The sequence below is a fragment of the Hypomesus nipponensis genome, chromosome 10 (assembly GCF_054491055.1).
Source record: "Hypomesus nipponensis isolate SF chromosome 10, ASM5449105v1, whole genome shotgun sequence".
In the NCBI taxonomy this organism is placed as follows: Eukaryota; Metazoa; Chordata; class Actinopteri; order Osmeriformes; family Osmeridae; genus Hypomesus; species Hypomesus nipponensis.
In genome coordinates, this window is record NC_140370.1 from 8,633,292 (window position 1) to 8,660,971 (window position 27,680).

Here is a 27,680-nt window from a genome sequence, read left to right on the forward strand (position 1 = left end):
AATATCGAGTGATCATAGAAGCAAATTAAATGTCCAAAAAATATTATCCGTCTGTAGACCTCTTTGTCCTCTAACGTAAATGTGGCCTTACAAGCATGAGGTGAATAAGAAGTTTGGTGAAGGGTAGATTTTGATCTGGATCTTGAGTACAATGCTTTTTTTCCCAGAATGCCCTCTAACTGACAGTTAAATGCAACTTTGAAATGACTGTGATATCTCCATCTCTTGTGACAGCAGGGTGACAGGAGTGATGGCCCTGACCAGGGTTATGGCTGCTGTTGTGATGTGCTCACGCCTGGTGCATGGCAGACACTAACTGGTGACAGACACGGGCAGGCGGAAGGCTAGAAGGGTCACAGACACTGGCCCAGAAGCTGTCTGTCTGTCTGTCTGTCTGTCTGTCTGTCTGTCTATCTAATTGATCTGAAGTATCTATTCTCGTTCATACTGATCACTATGTGATTATGTAACATTTTATGGACGATGAAGGAAGTATTTCTTTCAATGGTTATTTATTGTCCTGACATTTGGTGTGTTCATCTTTCTTAAATTCAGAATTGAATTACTTTCTGTTGACTGTGGAAAGCAGAGAAAGTCTTGTGCCTATGAAAACAAAAATCTATGATTGTGCGGTGCCTAACCTTTGAGACTTTTCCCTTCATCTTTCAAAATAAAAGCCGATGGGAAAATTCAAGAGGAGATAACGTGCGAGTTGTCCTTCCCAGAATCTTTGAAATACGACACAAACATGCATTGTCGGAATGAAAAACATTGTTACTTACTGACTGTCAAAAGGTTTGGTGTGGACTTTAATGTTTCACCGCTTAGTCAATGTGATTACAGCAACATCAGCAGCAACTCAGTGGACATGTCTGTCACACAGTATTAATCTCAGCATGTCTTCAGCTGTCACAACCACTAATATATTTTGGACAACCTCTCTGCGAGCTGTCATTTTCACACAGACACTAGTCTTTCGGTGTGGTTTTGGATGGTCCCTGTAAGTGAGAGATAACAAAAGAGAAAGCAAACACATTGGTATCTCACGTTAACAGCAGTGGTTGGAAATCCATTAAAAACAGAATGTCTTTGACAACGGCTGAAAAAGAAATGCGAGTAGAGGTACATTTGAGCGCATGAGTAAACATTCTCGATTGTTCTGAATGGACATTCTGAATGTAATCAATGAATAGGAAACATAATAATAAAGGAATCAAATCTACACTTTCTAACAAGGCTGGACGCGACCTGTTCTTGAACCTCCCTATGGTTTTCTGAGGAGGTTACCAGGATTCTTTATTGTGTTCCATTGTGACTGCTGAACATGTTGTTCACCATGTTTCACAGTAACAAGTGAACGTTTGTTTGTGACCCCCCAACTGATTTGAGCGGAACCCTTAGTTAACATATATCATGTTCCCTGGTGGGAGAGACGTGCCCTGCATGGCCGGAGCTGGTCTGTGCCTGGTCACCCTCCACACCCTCAACCATCTTCCATCAATTCTCTACACACACAAATGACCTTTAATTACCTTAAAGGGCTTTATTCAAAGGCATCTTCCAAGTATTTGTGAAGTCTGACAAAGTTTGTTTGCTGTATCCTTGATTGTTTAGTAGATGTGCTGTTAGTGTTGAAATCAAGTTAAATTAAATGGGAAGAGTTGCATGGGTATGGGAGCCTGGTCATGGGAGAACTGTTATGGAAAATGTTACCGACACATGGACAGAAAGTATTTAGGTTTGGTCTGACCTCTTGATTAATATGCAAGTAATAGTTGCTCCAATGTGACAGTTAACTTCATTCCTTTCAACCAATAATCCACTGGAAACCACAATGGACTGAATTCTGAATCCACCACTTGAATTGACATGGAATCATTTCATTGGAAGTGAGCTCAACGTCTCTCAGATAAGCGTGTCTGGAGGTGCGTGTGAGTGTGTGTACCCTTCCTCTTAGTATTGACCCGTGTCTGGATGGGATCCGCCCCTGCTGTCTGAGTCGTGCCCAGGGAAAAGGTCAGAGCAACGCACACAGTCTGGTCCAGCCAGGGGGAGGAGAACCCAGAGAGAGGGCACCTCTCTCTGGGCTCTCTCTGGGCTCTCCATCTAAACCAATCATGACCTGTCACCTGCTGTGCATCAAACCTAGGTCAAACACTATTGGTATCAACCCTGTGAGAAATTTATTTATTATTGTATTTTAGCCAGGTTAGCTATGTACATTTTAACGTAATTGGGTCCTAACACTGCAATGTGTACTTGGAAATGTATTGTACAAATATTTGACAGATGAATCTGCTCCAAGACCCAACCTTTGGCAGACAGAAAACCCAGAAAGACACAAACAAAAAAAGGCTCATTATGACAGAAACCATCATTACTTGGATTGGAGTCCTGGCCTCCAACTGCCCTACCCATAAAAGGTACAATAGAATCATTTTTGAAAATGTACCTACTGAAATGAAAGTCCTTCCCAGGTCTATAAGATTTGATATACTGTTACCTTTTTAAGAACATAAAGTCAAGCCAAGTTACAGAGACAGCCATGAAGGGTTCCAAACAGCACATTCCATGGGTGAATAGATGATTATGGTTGCATTAACTACCTAATGGTAAAATTATAGCAATAATTGCCATGTAATTCAAATGCATAAGATGTCAGAAGATTCAATTGAAAGAAAACCTAATTTGGGGGAAGGGTGGAAGGGCTAAGTGTTATAAAGGGTCAGTTGAAGGTTGTGTGACCAAAACTCAATTTGACATCCACTTACCCCTGAAAAGCTAGGCCTCTCCCATACCAAGCAGGTACATGATGGTTAATGTTACCGTGATGTAAACTGTTGTCGAGTGTTTTTTTCAGAGTATGTGGGAGAATACATGAACTGTTATTCCTAGCTTCCCTTCCTTTCATCAATATACACATTGATGAAATGTCTAATGGCCATCCCTTTTCAGAGAACAGTGAATCTGTCAACAAGTTCATGTAATTCTTCACCGGTTTGAAATCACAGAGTTGACATTTTAATACTCTTCCCTCCTGGCTTTATTTCATTACAGCTTTATTTCAGGTGCTTTGGAGACTTTCTGGGTCTTCACTCCAGTATTGGGAGCATTTGTTCCATTTTAGTTGACAAACCCACAGATGGTTTGGTCCATGCCAGACCATCTGCCCACAGAACCATGGACTTAACTCCACACTGCATAGATTTCTCCTCGTCATCTGGGTTCTGCTAATCCACATAATCCAATGAGAGATTGATGAGGGGGCCAGTTCACTCAATGCCCTCCTGTCTCTTGCTCCTGTTTTGGGACCTCTTCTTCTTTGGTAGAAGCATACAAGTCCCCTTTTCCCAATCCAAAATTGAGACTGGCGTCAATGGTGCATTTGAATTCAACTGACTTTTAAGTTTCAAACTTAGGCAGCATCTGTAGACATGAGCAGGTTATAAAGCTATGTTGGATGGCATGTTCATTAATGAAGTAATCTTATCACGTTTGACAGAGGCTGTCTAAATTGGGCTTCCCTGTGTTCAGTTTATAGTCTACACATGCATTCATTTCTACTCTGTGTCCATGATGACATCATGAGAAGTTTACCACCCCATGTGCTTTTGCTGCTTTTGTCTGTGAGCCTACAGTCCAATGGTTTTCTCAATATGATATGGCATAATGGATATCCCCAGGGATACATATTTTATCCCAGACCATCCTTACTGCTTTCACAGCGTTTGTGCAAGTTCCATGTACACTTGATGGAACTTGGCTTAATTGGGACCATGGTGTTCCACCTACTTATTAAGTGAATTGATATTTTGCATAATGGATACCCACTATGATACTATGCAGCATGCACTACGCATTCAAATCAAGCATTTTTTGTGAAGCCCTAGCGCAGTGATTGCTCACACTGATTAGGGGCAATGAATCATTATTAAAAGCAAGCAAGAAACCCTAATACAATTAGATTTAATTAATTAAGGACAATGACATTCCTGCTGCACAAATTAAATGCACTGTATCCAATAAGATCTAAATTATCATTCATTGTAATGATTGTGACTGTTGGGACCTGCAGCCACTGTAACTTTCTGCTAGACAGCACATTACGTGAAGTTCAAAGCTTAAAATATACATGTTATTTAGAATGCTGTGGTTTGGATTTCATTTCATTCATTTCAACTAACCCTAACTGGGAAGCATAAACACACGTTGGTATAATTCATGTTATTTTAAGACCTCTTCCATGAAAGCCTATCTCTTTTTAATCACTGTCAATGCTCAAGACTGTAATGTTACTGTCTGTTTGACACACTTGTTGATTCTAGACACACTTCAACATTTCAAGTTGATCTACTTCACCTCATTTATGTATACCAGAAACTGAATCATAGTTTTGTTATACAGGAATCAGGAAACTGGGGTAGATCCATGTTATGGAGCAACTTTCCACAAACCATAAATTAATTATTTCCTACTTGACCACCCACACACAACAGAGCATGTGGCGAAGTACTCCATCATGCTGATGTAAACATTGACTATCACGCTGCCATTTCAGCCTGGTGCTGTTTTGGGCTCAGCAAACACACAAGGTACCCACCAGGAACTCTCAGTTCCTTGATTGACTATACAATGTATCCACCACATGCATTATTTTGGTGGATCTTGCTCTCTTTAATGTACTAAATGTATAAGTTTTTAATAGGAATCAAGTCAGTATTGCAAAGTTTGAAAACTACATTCTTTGACTGCTAACATCTCGTAAATATTTCGGTAAAAGTCATTGAAACTGTGATTTTTAACGTTTTTAGACAAGATCAAAATATTTTCTTGACCAGCGACACAATGAGAGAAATGTGTTATGTACTGTAGAATCCACTCAATATCTGTTCATAAAATACAATGTGGTGCCTATTAAATGCAGTCTTTAGTACTCACTGTAGACATAATACTGATAATGTAATTGTAAATTTAACATATTAGTTGTTGGACTACGGTTTCTCACTCTCTCAATTTTATGATACATCCCCCAAGACCCTACACTCACGGCAGCAGGCTTTGAGAGGAAAATGATTTCACCCCTATCCATGTGTTTTGATCCATAGTCTAATACTCTTGCTTATAAACACACAGTCAGAGTATCTCAAAACAGCTGGACACTATCATCTTTTTCACTTTTTTCCTCAGAGACTTCAGCTGTTTTTCTGGGCCTGTGGACGTGTTGTGGTTATTGGGTTAGAAAATCTATGTTTGGGCCAAGAACTATCCCTAAGGACTAAATTGGAACCATCAATCTAGGAAATTAGAAGCACAAGTGAGTCTTAAGAAAATGATCAGTAGCAAACATTTTTCATTTATTGTATTGATTTCAAGTCAGTCTGTGAAGTGCTGTGATATTATACTGTTCAGTATTTTTCCTTTTTTCCCACTTCTATTTATATTTCTGAAAAGAGAACATCAACCTGAGCAAACATAGCCTGAAAAGAAATGTCAGATGGAATGCACACAGTCAAAACAAATCTAGATTTGTGTGATGATACTTCAAGAAACTCAACACAGAGCTATGTGTTCCTGAGCAAAGTTCAGAAATATAGACTCAAGCCAACCTCACGTCAGGCTTGCCGACAATGTTCCACCCTTACCTCGTCCCAGTTACAGCTCGTGTATCACCAGCCCTTACAAGCTTCCGTCTGCTGAGAGACACTTTCCGTACCGCACCACTATATTTAATGAGTCAATTCCACAAAACACACCAGAGCATTCCTCTTTCATCTGATGCCATTTCTTTATTGTTCTCTAGTCAAAATGAAAGGCAAATGTGAGCATATTTAAAAGAGCTGAGCTGCCCGAACTGTAGTTTCTGATAAATGAATGCCAAGCAAGCATATTTTGTTCACATCCTTTCCAGTTGCTATTGTAGTCCTTTATTCCTTAGGTAAGAACTTTGAAAGGATTCTCTCTCTCAGGTTTGGTTCTCATGAATAGGGAACAGATGTATCTCTGGTAAATTGGAGGGCCGGACCTCCAGTGGTATGTTAAATGTTTCCTTTGGACTTATTAAAGGTTGGAAGTCAATAAAAATATGGCCTTTGTAAACAATCTTTTGTTCAACCTCTGTCCAATCCAATCCCATCCCATCCATTCTAATTTGAATGTGTGTAGCCTATCCTACCTGAACCCACCTACAGTATATTGCATTACACATATTTAATGTATTTTACCACACCTACTGACTGGGGCTGACTTTTGGTATACATGGTTTCTGTCTGCTCTCCTTTCCTGTTCAGTGACCATGAATTGACCATGAGTTTAATTGATCTTGGAAGTCAAACAGACTTAAAAAATATGTGTATAAGTTGGAAATACTGACACTTTGCTTGGGTAAGCTGTGGAATGAGGTTGGAAAGTTTAAACCAATCTCCTGTTCCAACGGTTATTGAACAAGTGAATGAAATGGTTCTGCGTAATTTCTAATAACACTAAATTATTCATCGTCATAGAAGATGAAATACTGCATTGTATTATAGTGAATTTTACAGTTTGAAGTTAGTTTAATACTAGAGCAAACGGCTTTAAATGACAACAAATCAACTTTTAGAGCTTGTTATGTTAGAACACTGAAGCCAGAGACAACAGGGTGCTGTTTTACTGTTGACTATGGCTTAAAGGCTTTAACCAAAATATTCTCAATTTTCTCTTTGTGCATTGATATGACACAATAATGGAATATTTTCTTGGAAATATGGATTGGGTTTAGCTATTTAAAAATGTATTTTCATTTGCATCAGATAAATTGATTGAATGACCTGGCCAGGTCAGAGGCTTTTTGAAAAAAATAAATGAGGTTCAAAGTTCACTGTGATGACAGTTTCAATTATATCTGTTCCTTTCTATTTTTATAAAGAGGTCACACACGTCTGACCTTTCTTGTAAGAGCCATGATATATTCTTGAATTCAAAATAAAGAACTGGTGAAAGCCTAGGATGCAGAAATGTGAACCACACATTTTGCTCTTTGACAGATTTTGGTCCAAACATGTATTCATTGCACCATCTTCATATTTATTTATAATAAAAAGTATTTTTGAACCAGATCTGAGAAACCTTTTTCTTTGCTCTTCCTATTGGTTGGGTTTTATTGATCAATATATAGGGTGAACAAATGAGTTTGTCAGGAACTGTCTCTGATTAATAAATCTGTTCTTACATTCCTCTGCTTCCAAGACATTTGTTTGAATATTGAATTGTTGAGTTAACTATGGTGAATCACGAATGAACTATCAAAAGGTAAACCAATTTGAGACAGTGGCATGAAATGTCAGTGAATATTGAAGAAAGATAACAGTCGTTGCTCATAGCTCATTAGGTTTTTCCTGACAATCTAACTGTGGATGTCAGTCATGGCAACAAAATCTCTCAGGGATGACAGATTTCATTTAGGAGATTCAAGATGTACATCCCCCATTTTTAGATTTTCATGATTTCATGACTGTGTTCCTGACAGTAGGTTTTGTAGTACAATGCATGCCTTCAGCACTACATGCACATGAAACTTGGGTTCTGTACCTGTTCCCAACCCTACCTGTAGGCTAGAGTCCACTCAGAGAGACATGTAAAGAGACAATGGATACTGCTGCAACGAGATAGGTCTTCTCCTTTTCATTTAATAGCGTACAGTAGATTTTTTTGTTGCCTTTTTTTGGTTGACAATGAACATACACCACATTACTACAGTGGAAAATAGTTGTGAAAACCCATTTTCCCATAGTCCTTTAAAAACTCTGTGATACAGGGGCCTGCAGGTCTGGCCATGACATTTGGATGTGTACTCTGGTTGAGTTCTCATTGGTTATTTCTTCGCATCACAGGTGGCATTGGGATGGCATCACCGACTGATGGAGAAGTTCCAGGGGACTGTTGAGAGCATTAAACAGATAAGCTGAGTACAAAAGGTTTTTGCATTGATGCATGGATCTGGGCAAGTACATTGTACACTTAACTAAACAAATAGAATTATTAATAAACATGTAGTGAGATGAAATATAAAATATAACATTCGGTCAGACCTGAATTACACACAGTTTCAAAGTTCCGATGTTAAAATTGACATGGAGTATCTCAGAGGTACAGTATTACACCTTTGACAATGTTAAATCACTCCAAAGTTTTATGGGTTGGTGAATCAATGGCACCCCAGACAGATCCAGGTATCAGAGCAGGCACCTCCATGTTCTTGTCCATGTACAATTTCTACAGCTTTCCCAAAAAGATAATATTGTTTTTTCAGTTACAAAATAGGGATTACCATACATAATTGGTTGTAGACAAACAACTCTGTCAGTGGAGTGATGAACTGTGTTCAGGAAACTAGACTCATTAATACAGGAACCATTAGATGATAATATATTTAGAGGATCTTATTCTGCACATCTGTGATTAGGAACTGTTTTCCTATTAATCCTTTAATGTAGTGAGAAGGAAGTAAATACACTTTAATTAAATTTAAATGGTGGATTTGAACTTGATCTTGCAAACTAGCTGCAGTTTCCTTGAGAGATGGACTTCTAGGACATGTAAATTAATCTGTCTGGATTTCGAATCAACCACTGCTGCAGAAGGCCCGGGATTCTGTGGTGTGTGATGAGCCTTTTCAGTTGTTAGGCTTCGCTGCAGGGGGTGGATACTGATGATGGCTGTAGGGACAACCCTCTTTCAGCTAAAACCCTGACTAGCTGTCTAATACAAGTCTATAACAATCCAGCACAACCGAAACCATCTTTTAATCTTGCTAGTTGCTCATTTCAAGTATCTACCATGCAGTGGTTTGCATGAGTATTGCTGGCTATCACTTTATCTGCTACTTTAGATTGCTGATACCATCCCTTGTTGAATCAGCATCTTGCATGCAAGGTTGTCTTGCATGTTTTCTTTTTGCATTAGCATACATACTGGTAGGACGAGGAATGCATAACAATGTTGGATTTAGGAAAAAATACAAACAAGGATATTGCTGTTTGAACGGTGAATGGTATTACAATAGCAAATAAAAGGCATGCAGTACATGGTAATGGTTCATGCTAAAATGACTTTACATGATTAAAGAGAGGCCTTAAAATGACAAGAAATGCAGAGGTGATGGAAAGTGTACTGTAGGTCTTTGGATATTCCTGTTTTCCATTGTTCTATTCAATTCTGCATGACAACCACATCTGATGATATTATTAACATTTCAATTATAGAAAATAAGTATGTAGCAGGCATATCTAGTTTGTCTTTTATTTTACATCAGTGTTACTGTTGGGATGCCATTTCCAAAGGTCTGAGAGGTTGAACCATTGCATTTAGACAGAATATCCAATTAATTTTGGGACAGTTTGCATTGTGCTGCATTATTCTCTGCTGTGTATTGAAGTGTTGGATGAAAATAACAGTTTGTATATCCGAAAATGAAAACCAAAGGTTGCAAATAAAAGCCTTGTTGTTTACATATAAATCAACAGTAGTATAATAATGATGATATTATTTTATCGTTCTGCACTGAATAGAGTTATTTAATAATGGATAGGTTCTATACTCCAAGCTACAATACAATGTAAATGCTTAATTACTATTCTATTTATTACTACAAGTCCTTGTAAAATGTGCCAGACAAAAGCTTACAGTCCACACCCAATTTACAATACATTATTTATCACAACAAAGGAACAGTTTTTGCAGCAGATATCTGTCTCGGAGAGATGATGCACACAGTTACTTCCCATGATAGGTTCAGAGCCTGTGCTAGGAAGTGAACAGAGAAAAACTGTACTACCTGAGAGGCTCTGTTCCTCTTTCCAACCTCTATTTGAAGTAATTAACTCTCAAAATGTTGTTTAGAGGTTGGCTTATACAGCAAAACATCTGTGTGATAGAAACACCTACACAAGACTCATAGCAGAGGGCCCTCTACAGTCTTCTCAAGATATTCTGCTTTGGTTACAACCTTCAGAACAGCAACGAACAGTAGCATGTCTTTTTAAGTCTAGAAACAATAGGCTTATATATTTTATTTACCACACTAAACATTCCCGTGTTCATTTGCAATTGAAAACCTGTATTGTTATTTTCCAAAATAACTTAAAATAGCTGTTTATTTTACTTTACCTTCATAGTAAAGAAAAAAAAGACTTATTAAAGCAGAAGGGAGTTGGAAACGTCAAATAAGTATCACTTCACCACCATCTAGTGGTTGATTGGATGTCACCGATTCTGTGACCTCGACACTTCCATAAAATTATACTTCTGTCAGAAGTCTAAAATCCCTTATTTTTTCACATCTTATACCTGAATTGTTAAGTCCCCTAAATTACACAAAACGTTATTAACAGTCTGTTAATTAAATTGTCGTTTTTAAATTAAAGTACGTATTTTCTGGAAAATGTTGGACACAATTTCCAGCAGGGCCACATTGTCATTACACTTATCTATTTGTCGAACAAATCACAGGGCAGCTAAGTGAACATTTCCAAAATGTATTGTCCTCCTAATGAGTCATTTACAAGCAAATTATGAAATACAAACTGTGAATTGCCACAAAAATCCTGACAAAAGAAGTAATGCAGCAACTCATAATTCCACCACTAGAGTTCCCTTGTTGTATCAAAGATTTTTGTCCCGCTATGTTGGCGCTTGTGTTTACTTCCCAATCCAGAGCTAGTCTAGTGTAGCCAGCTGGCCATAAACCATAATTCAGACAGTCAAAAACTATCCCGGAAATACAAATGTAAGGAGCCTCACATTGAATCCTTCACGGATTTCTACAGAGTCGTAGATTAGTAACACTGTAGTGCGGGTAAGTCTGAATTTTATAAAAGGGATAATCCAATACTTTAATGACAATTATACGGCTAGCTAACGTTAGCTTTTTAGCTCATGGCTGGACCTGTGTATTTCCTCTCTCCCATGATGGTGGTGGTGGTTTATTAACATGGCGCCCTCCAAAACAAACGACAAGAAAAATCTCATTTGTGTGCATGTCAGTATGTGTTACCTGCTATCATCGCAACCCCCTTGTATTCGACTAATGACTGTAATGAGTTTGATAATCATTTTTTCGTTTGACTTACAATATAATTAGTTTCACAGACAGAGAAGGTACAGGCTAACTCGCTTTACTGCCAGTTAGCTAAGCTAACGTTAGTGCCCTACTACTAGCCAGCCTAGCTAGGTAGCTAGCTTGTCACCCAACAAACCGTTTTGTCGAACCCGTTTCACTTCTAAAATAGCTGTATTCTTTGTCATTGCTAGAGCTCGCAAATTTTTTTCAGTTATACTGTACTAAAGAATTGGAATAGCATATGGACTTGCTTCCCAGTTAGCAAGACAAAAGTTGATAGGTAGCCTACTGTAAAGCTATTTTAGCTATGAAGCCACCACACCATCTACAGTGCAGTAACGAACATTGCTCGTGTGGCCTTGCTGCCTTGTTCTTGTTGGTGGGTTATAGCTTGCCTTGTTCTTGTTGCTGGGTTATAGCTTGCTTGACAACGTGAGTGTAACAAATACTGAGAAAAATAAAATCCACTTGGTTAGATAAACCAGCCTTGTTAGACTAGCTTGTTTGAGTCTATGGAGAGAGCATGTGTAGAGTGGTCAGAATAGAAAGCCTAGGCTAAATATGGGCTAGTCTCGTTTCTCACTGTCTCCTCTCTGTTAAATTAGCTACCTACCTAGCAAACAAGTAGTTTCTCATGTGTTGAAAATACGCAAGATAACTAGCTAGTCAGCTACAATACGGTCTTATCTTCCTCTGAACTAGCAAGCATCCTTCCATTCAAAACAGCTTCCCTAATTTATAGGGGAGTGGAGTATGTGGATCAGGGGCCTGTAGCATCATGTAGTGAGAGCCCACCTGAGACAGCGGGTTCAGGTTAGCAGCTGTGTGGCAGTCTGTACAGGTGCTCTTCCAATACCATTGAATGTACAGAATGACTTGGCGCACAGGTGTCTCTCATTAACACCCTCTCTGGATGGCATAACACGGGGTATCACATTGCTCCCTGTCACCTCTACTCTTCTCAGCGCTTTTGTTGTATTTGTGTGCAGGGAACTCAGTCAAGCATGGCAACAAGAGAGATGTCCCTTTTAAGAGTTCATAAACTGGCAATTGTCATGGACAGAAATATGTCCAACAAATTGGCAGAACATTGTAGTGCTGCTAGTAAAAGTCTTACTGTAGCATTTAACAGCATTTCCTTAGCTCATCCAAAAACAGGCACACTTTTTTGTTGCAGTGTTCAGTATGTGTTAATATAGATATACAAAAAGAAGGCTTGTTAGCTGGCTGTGACGACAGTCCCAAGATGAGGAATATTATTGGCTTTATATATTTCATTTAGCATTAGTGACAGTCTGACAGTCTTAAGTTCCATGGAGGCTTAAAAAGATAAATGCGTAAAAGTGGATTTGAAATGGGCCTGTGCCTACCAGTTAAGAGGTTGCTATGGTGTGCTGTGCTCTTGGTTTTCTCCTTGGATTGCGTCTTGAGAGTTAACTATTGAAATCTGTTTGTTTAGATCATATATGTCCTTAATGATGCGTCACAAAAGCAGAAGGCCTAATCCAGCATGAGTTCGTATTGACATTTCTTCCAGCCTGTACTAGTGTTTTTATAAAGCTGGAGTGCAACCTTTCTCTCCCCATCTCTCTCCCCACAGGTTGATCATGAATAAAGACGTCATGTCACGTGTGGTGAAGAAGAGGCAGGCGGACCCCAAGGTAGTCCAGTATGTGTGGGCCGCCATCGAGGTTATCCGCAACCAGAAACAAATTGCCAACATGGACAGAATCTCAAAGTACGTTCTCGCAAACAGACTTTTGGTTTTGTCAAGCAAAGTACAAAATTACTCCACAAACCCCAATTCCTTCTGAGCTTTTGGAGGTCTGAGGGGGGTTGACATGGCTTAAGCAAGATAGTTGTATGTAAACCCTTTGATAGGCCTGGGTTTGGAGTTCCTGATATGTTGCTCACACCTGTCCTATCCTCTCCGACCTCAACAGCTGCGTAGTGGGCCTAGACTTTGGCCTTAAAGATTATTTGGGGATGGCTTCAGTGTCTGGTCTAAGGGTTAAGGATCTATCTTGCAGTGCAGTGCTTGGATCAGTTTGTAGATTGAAAATAATCTTGATTTGTAATAAATTACTTTCCTTCATTGCCATTCAGACCATGAATTCACCTGGCCCCATACAGCCCCCAGCCAATCAGACCTTGATACAGAATATAGCAGAGTAGACATCAGTATTAGCATGGCCCTTGTTAGGCCAATGTCACATTTGCATAAGTACTAAGTATTGTACCGAGGCTATATTTGGGTTCAGTCTAATTTAATTCATGCCAAACTCAAACCACGACAGGTCAATCACACTTTTTAGTCAGCTACTAGAAATCAGTCAAAAATGAAACACTTAGTCCATCCCAGACAGAGGACCTTGGGAGTTGGCCACTCACCACACGAACAATGGTAAACGGCTGTTGTCATGGTGATAAAGCAATGAAATGCAATTGAAGGCCTCACCAAACCGACTTAATATCATGAAACATGCTTTCCATTTCAATGAGTGATTTTATGACTTGTAGGAATTCAGTTTAAAGATGGGAAGCGTGTAGGGAATTGGTGGAATCTGGCTTAGACTAATTCATTGTCATTGGCTGTCAAAGATCTTGCAGAATATTAAAGGTTTATACAAAAATTAAAGAAGCTTTGTAAAAATGATCAACTCCGAGCTATTTTTCTGCAAGACTATTATATATAGAAAACGTGTTGGCATGCAGGTGTCCGTGCATCGGTGCCTCTTCAGCCCAGTTTCAACCTGATCCTTTTGTGTTCCCAGGTATCTGAGCCGTGTGTTCAGCATGCACCCCAAGGAGACGGCCAAACAGCTGAGCCTGGCGGTGAAGGACGGCCTGGTGGTAGAGACCCTGACGGTGGGCTGTAAAGGCTCGAAAGCGGGCATTGAGCAGGAAGGCTACTGGCTACCTGGGGACGAGATGGTAAGGTCACCACCACCTCTTTCCTCTGGATTGATGGAATGGTTCCAAGTATTTTTTTATGTATTATGTTATTGTTATTATTATTTTTTAACTAGTAGCTTGTGTGAACTTGAGCCAGAAATAAAAAGCTGGAGGGAGGGACAACTCAAATAGAGACTCACAGTTTATATTCAACTCAGCACTAAAAACAGGAAGCAATGAATTGTTGAACACAACAATCTTATCTTGTAACTCAAACTCACTTAAAAAGGCATGCCGCCTAAATCACACAGAAGTGGGCAAACTTATTGCAAATCTCAAATGGAAAAGCCCATGGGGATTGTAATTGAATAACTGTGATAGTAAAGTGTTAGATGTGGTCTGACAGAGACTAGGAATGCATAAACATGTCATTGGTTGGCTCATCTGTCTCAGGTTGTTTTGCATCAAGAAATAGCATATTCTGTACAGGGCATTTGTGTATGCCCATGTATTTTATGTATACACAGTTATCCGCTTAAACTCCCAAGACTTATTCAGGAACAAATGCTATAAAGATAAGATTAGAGGATACTCTGTTTTCTCTTTAAAAACTAGCCTACTTTAATTACATTTAAAAAGTACATTTTATGGACCTTGAAAATGTTTCTGTATCTGTGAATTGTAATGTATTTATGTTCTTTGTCTGAAAAGTAGCCTAGGGGCTAGTGTAGTTTGTTGTTTTTTTGGAAGATCCCCTTTAAAGCAAACTTAGTGTTAGCAAGGATGGGAAGGTGTCCTGGACTGGTTCAGACTTCAACTCACTGATGGTCTTTATGACTTGGACAATGGAATCAGGAAACGGCTGGTTGTTGCTTCAGCACTGCACCAGCCTGCCTGCGCGTCACTTCTCGTAAACATTAACTTTTTAAAATCAATTTTGGCCCCTGCAACGACCCATGCTCACAAGCAAAACCACCAGAATATTAGTCCCTTAGCTTACAATACTAAAATGCCATGGTGCCAGGTCCATGTTAAAGTAGCACTACTAAGAAAGGGCTCACCTCAGTGTAGCAGTTCTACATTTAAACACTGCTTTCTGGATCACTTGCAATCACAGGAGCAGAAGGCCGAAGGAAGCAAGGTAAGGTTGCATTGCTGTTTTCAGTTTGGGTTTGTTTTGTTTCTTTTTTTATTTTTCCCCTCTCTTTCGCTCTCTCCTTTGCTATTGTATTTTTGTTTTACTAACATCATTCTGTGAGAAATCGGTTCTGCCAGATGCAGTGTAATATGGAATTTGATTGAATCTTTTTACAGAGCATCTTTGTAGAATACATTTGTATTATGTGTGTGCCGGCCTCGTGTAAACAACATTGTTGATTGCTTACGTCAGGTGATAGGTATACTTCAGGTCTACTCACTAAATGACAGAGGATTGCTATTAAACTGGTCTCAAAAAAAGACAAAGCGCAAAAATACAAATTATTTGAGTTATTGTGGTAAAATGACCTTTCAAATCACTTATCAAAGGTTTGACTGGGTCTGATGTTTCTGTAAAAAGCTTCATGAAATTCCAATGAATCGCTGTGTCCAGATGTGACCACATTTCTTGTGGAATGGATCAAAAGTGACTTCCTTGAAATATTTGCTCGCTACTCATCTACAAATGTTCCGTTGCTTTTTTGTATTTCAAGAAAATAATCTAAGCCAGGTTTTTCACTGAATACAGTTTGAGCTGTATTTTGTGGTCTTGGACCATACTCATAGGCCTTAAGCTTCTTCAAATGAATGAACCTGATTTGAGTGGTCATATGAAGGCCATACCTTTACAATGACTCATCTTTTTGAGCAACAAAATGACAAGCAATGTTAACATTCGCACAGGTTTGGAGCAAGCATCTATGAGTGTGAGTTGTAGTTGTAGTTCTGCTGATGGTAGTTGTAGTTCTCCTCAGGGGTTTTGTGTTCTGCTATGTTACTCCTGTCCAGCATGCATTTTTTAATGAACAGGGGGATGCGGTTTGTGACATATCTGTAGTTGTCTACACAGTATTGCCTGTGGTAATGTAGCTGACCAATCTCATGTCAGCATCTCCCCAAGTGTGTCAGGAGTTCATAGGAAGCATGTTAAAATCAATTTCAGTACGTTATGGAGTTTTATCACTTCTTCAAAGAACCTGGATTCAGTTCAACTGTCATTCTGTGCCCTTGAATAATGCAACAAATGTATTTTTCCTAATATTGATTGTCTTTGTCTTTGAAAGATGATAATGATCTTCAAATTAGGATGATATGATTGGATTGAATCCAGGTTCCATCACTAATTCTATTTAAAATGTGTTTGTCATGCTATACACAAAATTGTGCATTTGATCAATGCTGTGTGTCTGGTAAACAGACAATCATACATATGGGGCTAATTGATCCTAAAGAGTTAAGTGCGGTGGTGGGACATCAATAACTTGTGTGATTAGGTTCTACCTTGTATTGGGGCTACATTATGTGTGCGTGGCCTGTCTGTGATTTGTGTTTTAGTTTAACTGTAGGGGGGCAACTGCAACAGTACTTGGCCTTTCTCATAATGATATTGGTTGTTCCTCATCCTTATGCTTCATTCAATCTTTATTTGTCTGGTGAGGTTTACGGGCTTCTTTTAAAAGACTGAGATGACTGCTTTAGGACACAATCAACTACTCTATCTTTTCTTCGTAAGGAGTCGCTTAACTGTTCAACCGAACGTCCTCCAAAATCCCGTCCATTTTCCAGAGAGGTCTTTAGCGACGATTGAAGGACTGCTATGCACTCCGGAACAACACTGATTTCCCTACAACACGAAACAGAGGGCAACCTTGCTCAGGGCTCACCTTTTGAAGTCCGACCCCATTCATTCAGCCGCCAAGGAGACAGGGAAGCCCCTTTTAACACTCAGACAGCGCTGACAGAACACTTGGGGCACAGAAGGGGCAGAGTGTGCTGAGTGCTCCTGGCAGACCCTGGAGGCACTCTCCCTCTGGCAGCAAGCGACTGGCACTGCCATCATCCCTCCTTTTGTCTTCAGTACTATTTGTGGCGCTGTTTGGGCGCTCTCATGTGAGCGAGCATGGATAGTGCACTCGAGTTATTGTTGGTTTAATCCCAAGCATGTTTGATTTGGAGAGTGGCCCAAATCAAAGAGCGGTGTTTGGTCTTGTGTTGGACTTGGGAAGGAAGTGGAAACGCGGAGGAACTTTGAGCGAAGGTTTTCATGGAACGGCTGTGGAACAGCATTTGCCCCATTGCTCCCTATGCTTTGCATTGTAAATTTGTTTATTCACAGTTTGACATTGATGTACTTAAGCCACTCGCATTATGCAAGAACTTGGTACACAAGAAAGTGATTGAAAAACACTTGCCTGGTGTAATATGATGCAGTGTATCCCAGAAGTCCCTGTTCCCCTTCTGCACCTCTCCAGACTTTGAGTGGGAGGAGTGGGACACTGACAGAGGACGATTGGTCCCAACTCTTCAGCCCCCCGCCCCCCCCCCCCCCCCTCTAAATCTTAGCTCCGTGCAATCAATTCATCAATCCTCTGCATAGGGGGTGTGCTCCTTATGACCCCCACACACACACAGACATACCGTGGCATTGGAGAGGGTGGCTGTGGCCTACTGGGGGGGTGGTGCTCAATCAGAAGTGTGTTATGTGGAAGTGTGTACCGGTGTATTAATGCCTGGGGGGATGTTTGGTTGCAGATGGTGAGGGAGCAACCGGAGGAGGTCAGTCAGAGTTCACGCAACTCTATTCAATCTTGTTTCATGACCAAAATCCACACCATCATACGCATCACATGACATATTATTGGTATTTATTCATGTCTTGAAAAGGAGTCAAAGTAATTGCCATACAATTCCATGGGTGTAGCTACCTTGTTTTACTTATTGTTATTACTGACTACCCAAGTATGTGTTTGGTGACTTTCCACAGTGGGATGTCCTTTGTGTCGTTCATTTAGATAGTAGCAACAACAAAAAACAACAACGTTGAAATGCTGACACAAAAGTGGAATTGAAGTCCAGAAGTTGTCCAGTTAAAGCAGCCCGTGTGTGTGTTGGCGGGCGGGGCGGGGGGTCCCCCAGGGCCTCAGAGGAGACTAGGGGCCAGCAGGCTGGTCAGAGGGGGGGACACCGATCACTCTGCTCCTTGTCTTCCAGGACTGGGAGGCGGAGAGCCACGACTGGTACTGCTTCGAGTGCCACCTTCCCGGGGACGTGCTGATGTGCGACAACTGCTTCCGGGTCTACCACCTCAAATGTCTGTCAGAGGAGTACAAGCCCCGGGACGGCGGCTCCCACTGGCAGTGCGTGGTGTGCAGGGTGAGCTGTGTGCGTTCCACTGACTGGAAGGGTCTGGATATGGACTCTGTGTGTCATATTTGTCTAATTTCCCCTAACATGGGTTAGATTTATTTAATTTAAAAAAAATGTTTCTCGTGTTGCCCTCCACTTGTGTGAACCATGTTTGCTGTGCACAGTACACACCATGGAGCGTGTCAATAGACTCCCTGTCATTACATTTGTGCTTTGTATCTCTCTGTTTGGCTGTGCTTGTGACGTGTGTGTCACCCCTGCAGTCTGTGTGTCTCTGCTGGCAGCTCTCACGCTGTCTTCACGGACACGCCCTGTCAGAGAGCTCACTGTCATTCGCTCCCTCTTCTGCCTCGTCCCATACGTGAGGCTGTAGGACATCTTCCTCTTACATCCTGGACCTCTTCTCTTCCTCCATGTTCACGCCATCTTGTTCCCCCACTTCTCTCTCACTCTTTTGGTTCCTCTCTCTCTGTTTGATCCTCAAATAGTTCCAACAAGGTCAGAAGGTCAGATCATGCCAAATTGCTTTCGTCTGTTTCGCTGTCTTTCTTATGTTTTTTTTCTTTCTTTCCTTCTTCCTGCAGGGTAGTAAAAAGAAGAACCTGAGCAAGCAAGAGATGTGCAAATATCTGCGCTTCATCATCCAGCGCATGAAAGAGAGGGTGAGTAGCGCTCCAGAATGTCGCACACACACACACATACAGCTGTTAGGGGACCTGGAAGTGCTGGTCAGATACATCCAGGCTCACCCCATCAAGGCTTTGGTGGTCAACTGCTAGCACACAGTGGAGTGTGTGAACATTCCTGTCCTCCTACTGGTATTGGTGCTGTGGTACAGCTCCTTGTGCTTGCACTGTTCTCTTCAGACTAGGAATGCAGTGCAGTGGCTGTACTGACTAAGTGCCTGTGCGTTTTAATGTCATTCTAAATCACAGTTAGTAAAACTGCCCACAATGGTCTGGGCTTTATTCCCAACCTCCCCCCCCGCCTCTCTCCATCCTGCCTCTCTCCCTTTCCCCCCCCCTCCCTCTCTCCCTCCTGCCTCTCTCCCTTTCCCCCCCCCCCTCTCTCCCTCCTGCCTCTCTCCCTTTCCCCCCTCCCTCTCTCCATCCTGCCTCTCTCCCTCTCTTCCTTTGCTCTTACTGCCCTCCCTCCCTCTAAAACTAAGCATTAAATCTCATATTATTTCCTTTCCTCTTTGACAGGCTGTAGACCTGAACAAGAAAGGCAAAGATACTAAACACCCCATGTACAGACGGCTCATCCACACAGCCCTGGATGTGGCCAACATCCAAGAGGTACGCATGAGACCCTTACCATAGACCTGTCTCCCAGCTACCAGTGGAACAACATATTCTATATTGACTAGATTCTTCCATATTCATTAAGCATAATGAAGGTTTTGATTATATTATTTAAATTGTGGTATTCCCTGCATTTGGCCATACTTTGGGATTAAGCTTTTTAGCATATTAGTAGCACGTTGTTAAACCCTTTAGCTTAATGCCACATAAAAAGCGTAGGCTTTCGAACCCTTTAATTCCTGATGTGTAATATCTAACCACTCCCTCTGAAGTTTAGTGTCTGGCCTTGTCTCGGTCCTCCAACCCTAACACGCCCCTCAGCCTACTGAGGAAAGGTCTGTTAGGCCATGACAGACCAGACCCTTCAGAACAAGGCTGGACTGTGTGTGTGCGTCAACCGGATTAGATTGTGTGTGTGTGTGTGTGTGTCAGCCGGATCAGATTGCCTCTCCTAGCGTGGGGTCAGTGAGGGCTCCTCTGCACCGTGATCACTGGTGCATCCCACCAAGGCCTGCCAAATAGGCTGGAAAACAGCCCTGCCACTGTGTGTGTGTGTGTGTGTGTGAGAGAGAGAGACTGTGCTTTAGAGAGAGGCTTAGAGAGTTCTGGACCCTGATAGTGTAGCTTCATGTGTAGATGGCATGCACAGGACGTGATGAACTTTGCCTACAGTATGTGTCATCTGTTGCCCTCTGCTGGCCCCTCTGCATCACTGTGACCACACCGCCTGTACTCTAACCTCTGCTCAGTGTCTGAATAGACCTCTTTGTTCTCTCTCTCTCTCTCTCTCTCTCTCTCTCTCTCTCTCTCTCTCTCTCTCTCGCTCTGTGTCTCTGTGTCTCTGTCTCTCTCTGTCTCTCTCTATCTGTCTCTCTCTCTCTCTCTCTCTCTCTCTCGCTCTGTGTCTCTGTCTCTGTCTCTCTCTCTCTCTCTCTCTCTCTCTCTCTCTCTCTCTCTCGCTCTGTGTCTCTGTCTCTCTCTATCTGTCTCTCTCTCTCTCTCTCTCTCTCTCTCTCTCTCTCTCTCTCTCTGTGCTGCAGAACCTGGCCGAGGGCAAATACAAGAGCTTTGACGAGTTCAAGGCGGACGCCCAGCTGATTGTGCATAACACGGCCATTTTGTTCGGAGGTAGGGGGTCATAAATCGCGACCACACTGGTTTGGAGAAAACGTTCAACTTCCTGCATGATTAGTAGCTGTTGTGAAAGATCCCTGGCTTGTTCTAGACGCCCAAATACCACGGCCATAAAGCACCATCAAAATGTTGTGACACTGAAAACGTTTTTGTTGTGCTTGTTATTGCAGTGCACAGTGACCAGGCCGAAATAGCACGGTTGCTCTACAGTGACACCTGCCACGAGGTACAACATACATTCATTTACCACCCCGCAGACATTTGACCAACAAGCGTCAGTATACAGTATATACGACAAACAGGATTTCTTCTCCCTTTCTCTCCCGCCATCTTTCTTTCTCCACCTTCTTTCTCCCTCTCCAGTTGAACGAACTGCTGCTTTGCAAGACCTGTTTCTACCTGTCCAACGCACGGCCCGACAACTGGTTCTGCTACCCCTGTGTGAGTACTCGCCCGGCGGCCCCTGGCTCCTGGCCCTCACCCAGCGTAGAGCAGTGCAGGGCCTGCCAAGACAAGCCGCCCCGCCCACATCCCGCCCACATCCCCCCCATGAGAGGTGTAACTATCCATCGATCCGGATCGACCAAATGGCAAACAATCTGGTGTCATCGATTTGGCCCATAAACATTGATGCGTGCGCGTTTTCCGCACCCAACGTCACCCTCTCGATTCCTCTCTGTACACTCCCGACACTACAAGCTGTGGTATTTGGTGTAAGCTTGTTGCAGTGTGCCAGTTAAAGCCTAGCCCGTCCTGTCGGTCACATTAAAGGCGTCTTAACGATGAAGCAGCGGTCTGCCTGTTGTCCGAGCAGCAGCAGACAACAAAACAACGTTTAACACCGTCCCCTCGCAGCGGATTACGGCGGATTTAGGAGCTATCGCCAATCGGGATCGTTGGCTAAAAGAACCGGTCGCACCGGGGTGAAAATCTTCGATTTCCCCCCGTCCCCGTCGGAGCTGAGTGGTCGAGGCGGCGTGCTGACATGTTACCCTGTCCCTCTCCCCTCCACCAGACCCCCAGTCACGAGGTGGTGTGGGCCAAGATGAAGGGCTTCGGCTACTGGCCGGCCAAGATCCTGCAGCGGGAGGACAACCAGGTGGACGTGCGCTTCTTCGGCCACCAGCACCAGAGGTGGGTAGGAGGAGGGAACAGCACACCTGCCCCCCCCCCCCCCCCCCCGGCCTCTATGAGGGCAGGACGAGGCAGTGTTGTCAGGGATAGCAATACGAGTCAGTCTTGTGACCCGAGCGTGATTTTTCATTTGTGTTATTAGGTTCTTGGTCTAGGTGTGTTCTGTAGTCGGTGTTGATTCCACTGGGGGTAAGACTCTCTGAAAAACAACTGTAAGGGCATACAGTGTCTACAACCCTCCCTCCCCCCCCCCCCCCCCCTCCCCCTGCCAGAGCGTGGATCCCGTCAGACAACATCCAGGACATCAAGGTGAGCGTGCAGCAGCTTCAGGTGAAGCGCAGCACGGGCTGGAAGAAGGCCTGCGACGAGCTGGAGCTCTACCAGCGCTTCCAGAGGGAGGGCCGCTTCTGGAAGAACAAGATGGACGACAGGAGCCAGGAGGACAGGAGAGAGCCCGAGGAGGCCGAGTCCAGCATCTCCTCCACCAGCAACGAGCAGGTCCGACAGGTAGACACACGCGCTCACTCCCAAACATATTCACTTCCACGTACCCAAGCACAGACACTCCCAAACATGGGTCGTGTTATGTAGGGGGTAATGGCGCCACCTGGTGGATTTCAAGCTCCATGCCGTGTCCAGAGCTAACAGAACTCTTCCGGTCTGTGTTTGGGGAATAACGGTTATTATTTCCCGCATTGATGTTGACATTGCCGTGCTTCACAGCTCAAAGTGAACCAGGAGCCCAAGGCAAAGAAAACCCGTCGCAGTCAAGCCTCTGAGCCCAAAGAAGAAGTCAGTGTAAGTACCCCCCCATCCGTCTGTTGTCAGTACACGTGAAACCAAGGGAAAAGGTGTGCGTTTAGACCATGTCAACAAGATCACAAACTCAGCAAGCACGTCTCTCGCCCCCCTCCCTCCCCACGCCTTTCCTTCGCACTCCTCAGGACCCCGAGCCGGAGATGGAGGCGGTGAGCTCCAGCCAGGAGATCCCCACGACGGCGCCACAGCAGCCGGAGAAGCTCTCCGTCTCCACCCAGACCCGGAAGGCCAGCGGCGGGTCGCCGCGCACGCTCCACCGCAGCACGCAGACCAGCAGCGAGGGCGCCGTGTGCCAGAACATGTGCCACGAGAAGTACACCAAGATCTTCAACGACGTCAAGGAGATGATGAAGGCCGACAACAAGCGGGAGACGGAGCGCGTGGTCCGAGAAGCCCTGGAGAAGGTGTGTGTTCCAGTCTTGATTAGTTCTGGAGAAAGTTGGTCTGTGTGAATCCATGTATCGTCTTAAATGTGAAGAGGGCAGAGGGGCATGATATAGAGTAGCCCTGCAAGCCTGCAAAAGAAACAAACATGAGACGTGGTCTTCAAACACAGCCAACTTGAAGAGAGAGAGTGTGTGTGTGTGTGTGTGTGTGAGAGCAGCTGCGCTCTGAGATGGAGGAGGAGAAGCGTCAGGCAGTGAGCAAAGCGGTGTCAGGTGCCCAGGCGGAGATGGAGAGGAAGTGTAAGCAGGTGAAGGACAAGTGCAAGGAGGAGCTGGTGGAGGAGGTGAAGAAGATGGTGGCCCAGCATAAGCAGCTTATCTCCCAGACCAAGAAGAAGCAGTGGGTGAGGACACATCGGCACACACACACACACACACACATATATATACATTTATAACCTTGGAATTGTATTCCATCCATACAGGCATAGCAACAACAATTTTTTATATAAACACTTCAAAAATGTTTGACACTGCATCATTCCAATCAGAACTGGTACCAGCTCAGCAGGTACTCCTGTAGTGAGTGTTCTGATGCGTGCGCCTGTCTCCCACCACCAGTGTTATAACTGCGAGGAAGAGGCCATGTACCACTGCTGCTGGAACACCTCCTACTGCTCAATCAAGTGCCAGCAGGAGCACTGGCATGCTGACCACAAACGCACCTGTCGCAGGAAGAGATGAACAACCGCAGCCATCCGTTAGGTACCCCTGCCCTCCACAACCAGCCCCCTGTCACTCACACTTTGGCCCCTCCCCTTTTCTTCCTGACCTGCCTTCCTGAACACTTTGTGGACCCAATATTTTGCCCTACGTCTGAGGGAGAGAAAAAAATGCTCTCTTTTTCATTTTATGTCATTGCTATTATTTAATATACTCAGTGCATTGATTATTTTCTTCCTTTTCTCCTGAATCATCAGCAGATCGTTCAAAGAGCATGGCTCCAAATGCATAGTATGGTATGATTTTGTGTTTCTTTACTTTACAGAAGTGCTAATTTTTGACCTATGTTGGAGAATGTTATTTAAGTGTGTAGTAACTGAGCATTAACTGAATACATTTTATTACCTGAATTTTTTAATCACTTTTCTTACTGTAAATGTTTAACAAGAAATATACACCGTCGATCTTAAACTATAAGTACTATTGCAGCATTGAAATAGCTATGCTTTCATACAGAAAAAGAATAGAAAATGCTGAAAAACATGACAAAAAAATCAGCTTGAAAATATAAATTAAAAAAAATAAGAAAGTAGTTCCTGGACATTTAGTGTAATTTTATTCATGAAAATATTTTGGTGAATAGCACCTTTGTATTGTTTTCACAAAATCGATCGTCCTCAAGTCACTTAAACATTATTGGGAACAGGGTTATAAAGTCGGCAAAGAAGCTGACAGCAATCTTCCGTTTATTCTTATGCACATTTTGGGTTAACTTTGAATATACTGTAATTTTTGTAATTCAAAGAAAATTCGCGATTTTATCTAAATTTTCCAGGGAATATATAGCAATCTTTACTGAGCTGGATCTTGGAGAGGTTTCTTTGTAATTTGACAGTTTGCACATTTCATTTCTTTGTCATAACCCAAATGCTTGTAATTTGCCAAAAAGGAAACCAGATTTGCTGAACCAATCTTTACCAGAGAAATGTGTCCAGTGCTGTTCTCTCCCCTTGTTTTGTTTTGGTTGGCGTCAGTGTCATTGTTATTGTGATGTACACTCTAAGTACGGTTTTAGAATACTCAAAGTGACTAGCTATGAGACTCATTCACTGCTTTTGCTGTAGTTGGTGATCAGTGCCTGTTTTTTCAACACCATCATCATATTCTGAGTAAAGAGATGTGCATGTTGATAGTTTCAAAATTTGCATCAATAGAAGAAAAGAAAAAAAGCTTGCGGGGTGTCTGGTGTCCAATAGACAATGAGTACGGATGGACCAATGTAAAATATATGCAAATATGATTGACCTGGCAATTTTATTTTGGATTTCTTTCCATAATGAGTTATGTCATCAGATGCTTGAATTAGATTTTCAAAACGGGCAATGAAATTGCAGTTGAAAAAAAAAATATATATACTACCCAGAAGCTACTCCGTAAAGTGTAAGCTATTGTAAGTCCTTGTGACTTTCCTTTGTTATGAAGAGTTGACTGAATAGAGGAAAAGTTCTCCCCATCATTCATTCATTCATTCATTCATTGACTGTCCAGTTTTCGATCCAAGTTTACCATTATATGGAACGTGGCTGTTGTTATCTCAAACAAGTGCATCACTTTTCAGACCTAACACAGCTTTTCAAGTTGCATGATAACGACCTTTTCCCAAAAAAACTTTACAAAAAACAAAAAAAGTATTTTCTTTTTGTAGCCTCTATTTCATCTAAAATATTTCTCACTTGATTGCATTTTAAGGCAACTGTTTGTTTTAAAGCAACATGATATTTTGAAAGTAATGAACTTCAATTGCCTTGTGTGTATCAGTTTAGTGTTAAATAGGCTTTGACTAGCCGTTGTATTGAAACATTCTCCTGCAGAAACCATGGCAACTCGCGTATCTTGTCTGCTCCTTTGGAGTGACATACACTTGTTAAATCAACTCATCATGGTTGCACTACATGTAAATACACCTATGTGTTATCCATCTTCTAAAATTTCACCTATGGTGACAGAACTTGGAATGGAATCTGTATTACTGAGGTTTGCAACTCATACAAATGTACCCTCTAAAATAACAGATGACTTAAATTGGATTTTCCACCATAGTTAAGCTATCAATATATTCAATCATCTAAGCTAACTGTCAAGATCTCTGCTCTAGCAGTTTGATTCACTGATTGATTATCTTAGTCTTCATTGTTACTTTTTATTTTGAATTTGGATAGTAGTGTTACATGGCTGTTGAATCAGAAATGAAACTTCTTTGGTTCACTTCTACAGTGTGTATTTTATATTTGTCCATCCATGTGTAATGATCATTTGTGACATTTTACATATGTGGAAATATTTTGATGTCATTCCAGTTTGTAAAGTAGCTCTGGTAAATGCATGAGTAAGGTGTGTGTATTACAGTTCTTTTTCCATGTTAAAAGACATAGTTGCACTTCCTCAAAATGATGCAATATGACAATGATATTTTGTTCTATTTCTTTTAAAATTACTAGCTAATTTTACCCTTCACTAACTATTGACTACTTTCTGATGAAAAAAGTCTATTGTCACTCCCATTGTCTCAGTAAATCAATGAGATTGTCCCCAACTTAGCAAATTCTGTTTGCTGTCCATATGTAAACTTTAATCGTGGCTTAACATTTTTATGCTCCTGTCATTTTGTTTTTGCTTTAGCTAGCAATATGTATATAAATATATTCTATGTGCTAACATGGAGAAATAAATGTATCAACAAGTTCCTGTTGTATCAAGTCACTTTCTATGATATAATAAACCATGCAAACTTGCTCACAAGTGAGGTTTAAAATTTCCATCCGGTGTTTTACTTCTTCAAAAGAGCAATATTTATTTGATGAAGTCATCAAACTTTCCAAACAAAGACATTAAGGCTTATCTTAACAAATATGTTTTGATTGACTACTAGGAGAACAGAATCCTAACCCCCAAACAAACATTACCTGAAGACGACCACCTGTAGACCCCCCCCAGCCACTTACCAAAAATGATATATAAGGATCATACCTAAATCAGGGTTCCCACGGGGTCTTCAAAAGTCTTTAAGGTTTAAATTTAAGGCCTTTAAACGTCTTACAAATGGCCAGATTTTCATTCATTTAGTCAGGTCTAAAGAATGTGTGTGTGTGTGTGTGTGTGTGTGTGTGTGGGGGGGGGGGGGGTTGTGGAGGTAGTGTATTGCATGCTGCATCATGACCATGTGAAATGTCACAATTGAAATGACACATGACATAGGCTATATGATCATTTATTTATTCAACCTTGCATGTGCAAATGTAAAACAAATCTTTTTTTGTGGCATTTAGTACAGTGCTTCTGTGGCTTTCAGTGGTTGTTTAATGTGTCTTGTACATATATTAAAGCAATAATGATAAATTTAAAAAATCTAAATAATACATTTAAAATTCTTTTTTATAGCCACATATTAAAATAATACAATTAAGACACTTTTCAGTCCTCCTCATAAATTAAAGCAATAATGATAAAAGCGGCAAGGTGTTCAGTGTTGCCAGATTGGAAATGGTGAAGTATCGTACCAAAGGCTCAATAAGTATTTGGAGGATAATTTTCGTGCATCTGGCAACACTGAGAAGGCGGTCGACCAAATGACAGTTCTCTCTACAGTCAGAGCTCGCGCAAGAAGGTGGAACTTAAGGGAGATACCCTTTCCAAAACTTGTAAGGGCAGAGTAACTAGTTTGACCCAGAGAAACAAATATCCAATATCCTGGTGCCAGGGAAAGTTGTACATAACCCAAACTGGGGTTTTCCGATGTCAATATTCAGAGGATCTAAATGGCAATGGTATCTGGAGACTGGAAAAAAG

The 27,680-nt window shown here is 41.8% G+C and overlaps 1 protein-coding gene across 9 annotated transcripts; it reads left to right on the forward strand.

Moving 5' to 3' along the window:
- The first annotated feature begins 10,666 nt into the window (after positions 1–10,666).
- Positions 10,667–26,650, forward strand: zmynd11 (zinc finger, MYND-type containing 11). 9 transcript variants are annotated; one of them, XM_084707435.1, is made up of 17 exons: positions 10,667–10,831; positions 12,696–12,833; positions 13,870–14,029; positions 15,108–15,131; positions 17,720–17,743; positions 18,179–18,349; positions 18,919–18,996; positions 19,540–19,632; positions 20,679–20,766; positions 20,943–20,998; positions 21,136–21,213; positions 21,788–21,906; positions 22,179–22,413; positions 22,630–22,704; positions 22,851–23,129; positions 23,330–23,515; positions 23,733–26,650. In XM_084707435.1, the coding sequence occupies exons 2-17, from the start codon at positions 12,703–12,705 to the stop codon at positions 23,853–23,855; spliced, it is 1,920 nt and encodes a 639-aa protein (XP_084563561.1). In that variant the 5' UTR covers positions 10,667–10,831; positions 12,696–12,702; the 3' UTR covers positions 23,856–26,650. The 9 variants fall into 9 exon arrangements, with proteins under 9 accessions (XP_084563561.1, XP_084563552.1, XP_084563554.1 ...); XM_084707426.1 differs by lacking the exon at positions 10,667–10,831 and adding an exon at positions 11,509–11,527; XM_084707428.1 differs by lacking the exon at positions 10,667–10,831 and adding an exon at positions 11,509–11,527 and having other exon boundaries at positions 22,179–22,404.
- Positions 26,651–27,680: the final 1,030 nt, after the last annotated feature.

Coding starts and splice junctions, on each gene's coding strand:
- zmynd11 (XM_084707435.1), top strand. CDS start 12,703: ATGAATAAAGACGTCATGTCACGTGTGGTGAAGAAGAGGCAGGCGGAC. Junction 19,633..20,678: donor ATGTGGCCAACATCCAAGAG/GTACGCATGAGA, acceptor TCTGTGCTGCAG/AACCTGGCCGAGGGCAAATA. Junction 21,907..22,178: donor TTCGGCCACCAGCACCAGAG/GTGGGTAGGAGG, acceptor TCCCCCTGCCAG/AGCGTGGATCCCGTCAGACA.